The following is a 10665-nucleotide window of genomic DNA, read 5'->3' as shown; positions in this document are numbered from 1 at the left end:
GTGTGTGTGTGTGTGTGTGTGTGTGTGTGTGTGTGTGTGTGTGTGTGCATGAGCTCATTTGCTGTTTATCAGTATATTCATGTGTATTAAGCTCATGGCTGTGTTCTGCATGTGCCCAGTAGGTTCCTCCTCGAATCCTATTACCACTTCAGCACACGTTCCCAGATCTGCTACATGTTAAGCACTCAGTCCTCCCACACGTCCACTTAATAACACAAAACGTGATGGATGCTCCGCCCGGCACATGCACAGACCCAAAGAATGCTAAACACAGGAACATAACTTGCAATTAATTGCCCATTTGTAAAAGTTGCCCACATATCTTCTGTTCAAAGGAATTTGGAACATCATTATTTCTCTCTCTGTAATGGAGTAGCGGCGGACGGCTCTTTCCAAGTGCTGCGTTCTAGATGCATAGCACCGCCATGCCTCCGCTCCTCCGTCTGCCGGTTCCCACTGCAGGGCTGGAGTTGGATGGAGGTTTTGACTCTGAGCCATGATATAATGTTGGACGGGAGCCCTCATATTTCAGCTCTGATGTGAAATCGGCCCAGTGGCTTTTTTCGGACTCAAATTGGGTTTATATTGTGTCAGAAGAGGGAGAGATGTTTTTTAAAAATAATAGCCATGGATGCCATGAAACAGAGCGTTCTTACTGCAGAGCTTTTGATCCGCTTTTTATAAATAGCAGAATTTTGTCGTAAAAAATAATGTTTCTGTGGTCTTTTCCTGCAATTAAAATAAGGTTGGCTCGGGAACAAGGGCAAAGCTAAGAACTTGTGTTTGAGAAAAGTTTTCTCTCGCTCTCTTACTCCCCCTTCTCCCCTCCCCTCCTTGCTTTCCCTCATCTGCGAAAGCATGTCATTTATGACTTGTTATTTTCATTTTTGCGCCACGTTTCGCACATGTTCGCAGATGTCTGATAATGGCATGGCGGACCCAGCAGAAGGGCGTGTTCCACCTGCCCCGCTGCTGTGTGTTTTCAGCCGCTGCGCGTACGTGGAGGGCGCCGCGCTTTCCCAAGGCATTCTCCGGTTCCTCCCGGGCCGAGCCGTGTGGTCTTCACATGACCAATCAAATATGTCAAACCAGCCAGTGTTTTCCCCCCACATGTACAACAAGAAAATCTGGCTTCAATTATTATTGCACCCCAAGGGGAACTTCCAAAATTCCTCCCCTCCTCATTTGTCAGAAATGAAGCTCTCTCGTTTCCTGCGATTGGCTGAAATATGTCTTTTGATATTAAATCACGCCGGTTTCCACTGGCTGCATGACCAAGACAAATGTTTATCATATTTATTTATGTCATCGGAGATGACCCCGCGGCTCCGCAACGCAGGAGACTTGGCCCGCCGACTCCCATGTAATGTTGATTATGAGTAAGAGAGTCTCCTAAATAAGCCCAAGTTAAGAGATAATTTGGAAAGCATATGAGGTAACTGTGGTTTGTTTAATGTGAAAAATACCGTTCGGGGTTTGGGGAGGGTGATGGAGGTACTGTTACAAAAGCCCTAATGAATCTAGACTGACACATCCCACCCAAATCTTACAGGGCTCTTGGTTTGATTTGTATTGCGCTCTGTTGATAAATGTGGTTCCAAATGTTGATTAAGGATCTGTTTCACTTGTTTGTATGTCAACAAATCCAGCTAAATCCAGTTATACACCTCTGATCTCCCATTGCCATTGTTTTTGTACTTGGTGCGCATTGTCATAACATCACGCTCTGGTAGAGGCCTTTCCAGCGTGGCTAAAGGGGGGCGCTATATGAAAATTGCCATTGACGTTCCCGAAACAAATAAAACTACTCATGCTGCCGCTACATCTGTAGCCATTTTGAGCCCTTATTTATACCATTTAAGCTCTCATTTGAATTCACCAGCACAAATAAACATATAACGAAGCGAGAGCCCTGATGTCATGTGCAGATGTCGAATTCTGATTATTCCTCCTGCCTCGTGAAATTTCGCCGGGATCTTGTCTCTCGAAAGGCAAAAATAGATGACATCACTTTTTCTTGGCGCTGACCGGGGGGGGGGGGGGGCGCTGCCCACTCCTGACAATATCTCTGCATCTCTCCTGCCATATCGCAGTTTGTGTATACTCTACAAGAGTTTCTGGAGCCCAAAAATAGAAAGAGGGAGGCGATAAGAGTCTCCAGACTACTGTGCCGTCCAGCCAGGGGTTTGAGCAATGTTTACTGCCAACGATAAGTTGGCATGAATCTGAACTTCTATAAAAAGGCAAATTATTTCACCTGAGGCCTGCGGAGTTATTTATCCCAGAGCCTGGCTGTAGCAGAGGCTTTGATTTAGTCTTAAATCATCCAGTAAAAAAACGTGTGCTACTAAACCACTGAGGAGGCAGATGGCCGTAGTGGTTAGGGCCTGCTGCCAGAAGCTCTTTACTGGTTCAGTATAACAGACTACCTGCTCCACTCCTGGAGTCATGTACTTCTTTGTAATTGACTATAAAAAGTACAGCCTGACCCAATGTGACCCCCACAACGATAAATAAAGCCGATTCATGTTTTATACATTTAGGTTGGGTGGACCTAGACACCTGCTTGTTACCCCCTGCTACATGTAGTCCGCCTCTCAGAGATCCAAGTCATAGTCCAGCCTGGGCATCCTTAGGATCATTAGCATCACTACGGGATTTGTCAAGTGACTCAACTAAACAGTGTTTTTCCCTCTCTCTTCACCTCTAGACGCGCGTTGCACCTCGGCATCCTGCGAGACCCGGGCTCAGAGGTGGAGGACCGGCAGTATCAGGTCGACCTGCAGTCCATCAACATCGGAACGGCTCAGTGGGAGCAGCTCAAGCCAGAGAAGGAGGGGACCAAAGGAGGGGTGTCCGCGGAGAGTGAGAGGAGCTCGCAGAACCCGGCCCTGGAGTGGAACATGGCCAGCAGGTCAGGAGGAGACACTTCAGTATTTGCATGTAAAGACTAAAGGGAAGACGATTCTGTGTGATTAATTACTTCAAGAAGACACCAATACTTTGGTTTTCTTGTTCATATAGTAAATTCTTGTTTTGAAAAGAAGTCTTGGTGCGTCCACTGTAGAATAGTTCAAACAACAGAATTGAATTGAACTCTTAACAAAATTCCCTGTTGTCTACAAAACAGAGGAAAGTGAAGAAAAAAAAGAATTCTGGTGAATCATTGACTTAGTCTGATAAGTCAATGATCAACAAACACCTTTACAACTCAATTATTTTGACAAAAACACCTGTTTTTAACAGGAATACATTTTCTTTTATATCACACTTAGAAAATAGAGCACTAGATTTTTTATTTTTTTTTACTTTCTCAGGGCTTCCGTAGTTTAAAACACACAAAAAAAGACACTACACAGGCTAACCACTCAGCACATTTCGGGAGTGGACCAATGTGACCAGTAAAATTCAACGTTTTACAATCCACACAGAGCCGCATATCTCTACCAGGACTTAACACACAAGGACAAAATAGGGCTCGGGCTTAACACATTAAACCAGGACTGAAATGTTTGTGATTACTGAAATAACATCCGTCAGGTGACCAAAAAGACAAACCCAATTCAGACTCTTAAGTCTATTTAGATGAACCCATTCATTGACCACAGCCAGAGTAATTGCTGCTAGGTTAAATTGTTACTAATTAATTGTTAAATTGTGTGTGTGTGTGCGTGTGCGCGTGCGTGCGCGCATCATGTAGTTATTGAGTTAGCGCCCTATCATGGAGCCTCTCCATGCACAGTCGTAATTACAAACCCCGTCATTTTTTTATAGACTCGGGAGCTAAAACAAGCACGAGTGTAACAGCCTGTTTGGCCCCACATCCTTTTTTTTCCACTCATGTTTTGAGAGGGAACAGGCCCAAAAATCACAGGATCACAGGCAAGGACTGCAGATTTGTTGCCTGTCAACTAAAAATAAGCCTCGTGGAAGAATGCAGTGCAGAATCAACACGGGCCCGATTGAGACTGAGCACCCTCAGGTCACCGGAGCATGGAGGGGATGCTGGCTGAGACACACACACACACCTTTCACACAATGCACAGTAAATAGACACGTTTTTTGTTTTTTTTACTGTATGTCTTACAGATACACACACGCAGTTTGATATGATAAATGACTGCTGGTGATGCTGAGCCCTCAGCTCTTAGACCTTTTACTGTAACAACCAATTTGTTGGATGTCACCCAGTTCTCTCTCCTCCCTAATTTTCTGTCGGCTCCCTGCTGTACACCATCTAATTAAGGCAAAACTGCCCAAAAGACTCTGTAAAAGTTAGTTGATTTACCTCTTTCAGGCTGAACTGCAAAATACTTTTTAGGCAAATGTACGGAAGCCCTGAGAGGTAAGTGAGAAATTGCGAATGATCTAAATAGTTTTCTCTACTTTGTTTATGATTTAAGAACAGGTGACAAAAGGTTTTGCCAGGATAATCTTTGTATTTTCCTTAAAAAATGTTTTCATCTGTGAAACAGGTGATTCTTTTTCATCGATATGCTTCTCCATGCACTCTAAACACAAGGTATATAAATTGTGCGTTAACAAGTTATGGGAATTAATCCTCACCTGGTAGAAAACATGAATGTTTTTTGTACTGTTTAGAACATGGAGTAGTGGTGCTTCTTGTGGCTGAAAATAGTATTACAACAAATTACAACAATCCCCAGTTTTCAAAGATGAAAAATAATGAAAATTGATCCTGGCAAAACTTAATTTTTTTCCACCTGTTTCACAGATTAAAAAATATTTAAGAAATAAGAAAGAAATTATTCTGAAAAATTCTGTTTTTCACCTGTCTTAAACACAGCAGAGACAACTATTTAGATCAGACTTTAGTTTCTCACTTTCCTCTTGGGGCTGCCATACGATTGTCAAGTTAAAGCTGAGGTTCTCACCACACTTCTTAGAAGAAGCTTTAAACATCACGATGAAATAGGGTGGTAGAAGCAAGAATGCATTTTAAGTTACTTTAGTTTATATTTGAGTGTTTTGGTATGTGTTCACTTTAAGGCAAAGTGTTGATTTTTATATTTGAAATCAACTCACATTTAGAAAATAATGATTTGAATAGAAAATAAGCCATGCTGTCTGGTTGGTCAAGAGATAGAAAGTCTTCAATCAGATTGTTTCATATCAGTCATTGAGATGAATCCTTCAACCAGAATGGTTCAGAATCAGTAAGCAAGTACAGCTTTAGTTTTTCACATTTCAACAAGACAATGGAGTGGACCTATTGGATGTTTTTTCTAACCACTAGACCACCGTGATTCATTTTCACTCTCCCACTGTGTCCTCAGTAGTATTGGCCATCTATCCCATAATCCTCCTTTGTCCTGACCTTCTGCTAACCGTTCCAGGGTCTGTATTAAAACGGCCCTTTGAAGTAGCGGACTTGGACCTCTACGTAGCCTCTTACCCTCTTATTCCTGAGACCCTAACGCTCATATGAGCAGAAGGCTACTGCTCTCGTCAATCCAGTCGTAATTTTTTCTTTTCTACTCTCAATTTGCCCCGCTGTCGATGAAAACAGGGCTGCGCGGGCCCACTGCCAAGGCCAAGATCCTGACAGGGCAATGAGGTGAGATTTTGGGCTGACGCTTTGGGCTCCAGAAGATGCCGAATGCCTTTGAGTAGACTCAACTTTGCTACAGCTGCAGGTCTGGTTTTCTATTCATAACTTGATTACAGGATGACCTAACATGTAGCTTAACAGTTACTTTTGTTCTCAAAGGATTGACACACATTATTACATTGTAGCGAAGGTCACTTTGGTGTGACGTCGACTTTTTGCCAATGTAGAGTGTCGTAGTGATTAATCATCTAATAATCAGAAGGTCTAATCTTCATCTCTTTTCATGTTCATGTTCTTGAAAGTTGAAATTCACACCAGTGATGCTTCTGTGCGGTCACGGCGAGAAGGTCAAATTTGCCGTTGTCGCCGAGGGTTTTTGAACCCCACCCTCGCTCTCACTTTGAGCTTCCAAATAAATCAGAGGTGGCTGCGGTTGCCTCCTCGTTCCTTCCTCTCCTCGCCGTGGCGGGAGAACCACCGGAGGTTCCGTTGGAAAATTGGGCTTTGCTGTGCCGCCACATGCTGCACTGCAATACCCCGGCCTCAGACACCACCAGCACCACCGAGTCATAACTGAACGTGTGATTGAGAATGTTCCGACACACCGAGGAAAGGGGAGTCAAGTTCACAGCTTTACTTGTCCGCTGCAATCACTCGCAGAAATACACCACCTCGCTTGTAACAAGTTTTGACACGCACCACTTCCAAAGTTCACACCTTTCCCTCGTTCCCTACATCGATACCCCCCACCCACACCCCCACACCCTCCCCTCCTGCTCCCTCCAGCTTTAGAATTGTGGCTGTTTTTTGGAGTTCAATTCCAGTAGTTGCGGATCTGTGGCCTCAGTTGGTTTCCTGAGGGGTTTTTTTTTTTTGCGAGGAAATTCCAGCGTTGTGGATCCACTGACAGGATCTGTCCTTGTCACGCCGTGTATTTGCCGGCTAAGGAAAGACCCGTGTCATGGAGCTGTGAACTCTCTCCATCGCCTCCCCCCATCAGCCACCCAGTGCAGGCTTCCCTCTTTTTGCCCGTGCCACGGATATCTCCACTTACTGTTCACACTGTGCAGCTTTGCATGAAAACAGAGTCCTTCTTTCCGTCCTTTGTGTTCCACCGGTCCTGTCGCAGGACTCACGTATTGCTGGTAAACCGAGCCCTACGCCTCCTGGCCCCGCTGGTGAATGATAGCACCTGTCCCCTGCAACCAGACACTCATTGTTTCAATCCCTGTCTGAGGGGAGATTAGCCAACAGCAATTGGCCCCACAGATCATTTCACCTCCGAATTAGGGCCTCCCTCGAAGTCTCCACGCAGAGAAATGTGTCAGGAAATAATCCCTTAAGGGCACTGGTAATGCACATTTGTGTAGCAGAAGTGAATATGATATTGGTGCTGGTTAAGTACTGTACTTTAGGCCACCTAGAAACAGGGCCTTTTATAATCCTGGCCAACTATAAATATTGGAAGCCGTACCACTTGATTGTTTTAATAGCAGCAGATGTGGCAATTAACACCACTTTGTAAAGCCCCCTTGTATATTTGTTTTACTGCTAACAAATGTTCCCACAAATATGGCTTGATTGTGGGAATGAACATTAGTGGAGATGGAGAGAGTTGATGTGAGAAGGTCTCCATTTGATCTTGTGTATACAATTAAGGGGTGTTCCCAATTGAGACTTGTCAAATAACGTCTCACTCCATCTCTGTAGCCATGCGGTGTTCAAGCGCGCGCCTCAAATGTGTTAGACCAGAAATGTTTTTTTGTTTTTTTTAAGCCCACTTATGGGAATATTTCACAAGTCTGGCCTGTGAGAGGAAAATCCAGTTCAGCTTTTCATTCTACTGGTTTGGATTCAAGAAAGAGTTTGAAATGGGAGCCTGCCTGTCAGCTCAGGGCAAAACAAAAGCTCCGTTTTGAACATGTTGCGGTTTCCACTGTGTTGTGTTGACTGGTCGTGTCCTCGGCAGATGGGAACAGTGTTACAAACATTTTACAACTGGTAACCATAACAAGTTATTAGTGAATAAAGTTTGGTGGGAATGCAAGCGAATAAGTGGTCCCTTATGGTTGCTGTCGGAATCGCTTCAACACCAGGACTACTCACTTTTAAGTAGAATGTAATTCAGTTATTTCTAAATGAGGTACCCGATCTCCAAATGTCCAGATTCATCCCGTCATTTTCTCCACATATTAAGAGCATACGTATAAGTTACGGAACCTGTCTGAAGAAGTGCCTGCTAATGGTTTGATCCTCTATGTGTCTCCGTTCAGTATCAGGAGGCACCAGGAGCGGCGGGCCATCCTGACGCCCATCCTCACTGACTTTTCTGTCCGGGTCACTGCTGCCCCGGCCATCATCTTCAGCAAGAATCTGTCCCCTGACTGTGGACCGGCAGAGGTCAGTGTCCACCCAACATCAATCCAGGGTTACACCTTTCTCTGAAGAGGATTCATATGTTTCTGAAAGAGTAGATTTCTATGTGCTGTGGCAAGCTAGTTAACACAGTAATAGTGAAAGAATGAAAGTATCCAAATGTAAGTTTAATATCGGATAATAAATGAAAAGGAGGATGTTTGTGGGTCCAGAATTGAAATGATCCAAAATAGCCCTTTAATGGGCGACACTACAGGTGAATAGGGTTCAACATCTTAACCCATAGATATCCCCATGAAACTTCCCCCGCTGATTATTTACATTAAGAATCCATTTTCTTTTTGTATTAAGAGTTTTCAGAAATTTCATATTTATATATGCAAATGTCGAATTACCTTATTAAATATATGCATATTTTCATACATTTCCAGATCAGAAATGTGAACATTTTTGTTTCATTTTGTTGACATAATCGAGTCAAAGGGTTCTACAGAGGGGATTTTGGATTCCTCTTTTTATCACTTCATAAATCTGTCAGTATTGTCAACATAAAACAAATGTTTTTAGTAGTAAATGTTGTATAAATGATGTATGAACAAACCCCTCAGTACAAACCTTCAGACTGTAGAGAGGAATGACAGTGTGAAGTCTGGTGCATGTAAGAGCTGCTGAAGTGGAGATTTCTGCATCAGAGTCTGATTTACAAATTTAAATAGAAATTTAAAGATATGAATCGTAAACTGACATTTGATGACACGAATGTGAATACGCTAAAAAAGAAAAGAACTAATAAATATCACCATGAAACTTTCTCAGTTGATTACTGACATTAAGACAATTGTTTTTTTCATCACAAGTTTTCTGAAATGTTCTGTTTAAATATGCAAACTAGTCATTATCTAATGGTAGCTCTTAGTGAAGTTAGTAGAAATCTACCGACACAAATAGACAACGTAGTAAAATAAATGTTTCCTCTCCACTCGTCTGAAAGAAGACTTGTTGTTTGAGCATGTAGCCCAAAATCTCTGCATTGAATAGCAAATGAAAAACAATGTTTGTGGCTGCAGTGTCTCCCCTTAAACGAGGATTTTCTAAGAGAGTTTCGCAGGTTGCGCATTTTTCTTCTACTTTGTGGAGGTTTGTTCACCACTTACACTTGACATTGAATGCCCTCTGACTGCGACCTGCTACAGCCATGATTGTAACCATTACTCTCTCAGTCTGCTGTCCATATGAAAATAGACATTGATGATGTGAGATGTCAGAAGTATTTACTCTCTGCCTCCGCAACATACAGTAACTTACTCATTAGGAATCCCTCCGCCCGGTCCGCCGTGTAATGGAGGCTTCTGACCCACACAGCTCAGACCCGTTGTGCTTATACAGCTGATGTTTTCTGGCACAGCTCCCTGAGACTTCCTGCCTCTTTTATGCCCCGTACGTCCACGCTAACGCGCCCCCTGACAATGTGTAACAGCTAATCCATAGTTTGCACTGACGCGCACACACACACAATGTGATGTGTATAACTCCCTGAGATATGGAGACTCAGAGCCAGTAACAACACAAACAGGACTTTTAATAACAGTTTGTATCATAAAATTCATTTTCAACTAACTGTTTTAATGGAGGTGCACCCACGTTACACACATGTAACAGCTGTTTTTTATTGACTTATTAATGCATTCATTATAATGTTCACTACAAGTTCCTCATCTGCAGTCTAAATTTTCATTCACTGCTGCAGCATAATATTCTGTAACTATGTGACCGTGTGATATGACCTTGTGTGTTAGAATAACTGCTACTACTACTGCTACATCTACTAAAAAAATAAGAGTGATTCTTTCCAGTCAGATGTTTGAGAGGACCGTTCTATACTTTTGAATTGTCTTTCATCCTCTTTACTGATAAATTGTTGATAGTTTAGTACGTGAAGAAGAAACAATGTGCAATGGTTCAGCCAGGCTGACGACAGAAAGACACAACGATCCCTCTGAGCAATAGATGAATCGGAACAGAAGAAACCAGCAGTCATTGGTAAAAGAAGCTGGATGCTTGGCATCAAAATGTGTGCAGATTTAAAAAGGAACAGCTTCTTGTTTCAGTGTCGAGTCTTTCACAATAAAGCAGCGTAGAACAAGCTGGAAGGAACAGGCAACATGCTTTCGCACTATTGGATTATCAGCTGAACAAATCACAGCTTAAATAACTTGAGTCTAACCACTGAGTAGACTGCAGAGGGCCCAAAGTCAAAACAGTTACCCAAAATAGTTTCGAGCCAAAATGCAAGAACCATTGTGGTTCAATAATGATTGAGGATCACTTGTGCTTTTCTGGACTGGAACACCAATTCATAATCAAAGGCAGTATTGTCCCCTGGCATGTAACACTTTACGATTTCATCATTTCATTCTTCTTCTTTTGGGGCCAAAACTATTTCATTTTTATATAATACACTTAGTGTCTAAATTATTCTTCATATTCTAATTATACGTTTTGTCTCTGTTAAGATAGAAACAACAAAGAAAATATTATATTTATGATACATTGAATATTGAATCAAATACATTACCAGTCCTTTTATGTTTTTTAAACAGTGGGTCTGAATAGATTATGTTTACACAGTAGTTGCCAATACCACTGTGTGTAGTCACTGTAGTCTGGCCCGTGTGTGTGTGTGTGTGTGTGTGTGTGTGTGTGTGTGTGTGTGTGTG

The 10665-nt window shown here is 42.6% G+C and overlaps 1 protein-coding gene across 1 annotated transcript in view; it reads left to right on the top strand.

Annotated features, from left to right (window-relative positions):
* The window catches only part of vps13b (vacuolar protein sorting 13 homolog B), a gene marked incomplete at its 5' end in the record, with an annotated part of 268784 nt that overhangs the window by 183615 nt on the left and 74504 nt on the right, over positions 1-10665 (top strand). The window contains 2 exon segments of the mRNA XM_031868606.1: positions 2711-2914; positions 7846-7972. Of these exon segments, the coding sequence (XP_031724466.1) occupies positions 2711-2914; positions 7846-7972 (331 nt within the window).

Source organism: Anarrhichthys ocellatus, unplaced genomic scaffold (assembly GCF_004355925.1).
Source record: "Anarrhichthys ocellatus isolate YVR2014 unplaced genomic scaffold, GSC_Weel_1.0 scaffold43, whole genome shotgun sequence".
Lineage (NCBI taxonomy): Eukaryota > Metazoa > Chordata > Actinopteri > Perciformes > Anarhichadidae > Anarrhichthys > Anarrhichthys ocellatus.
This window is presented reverse-complemented; position numbering and strand designations above follow the sequence as displayed.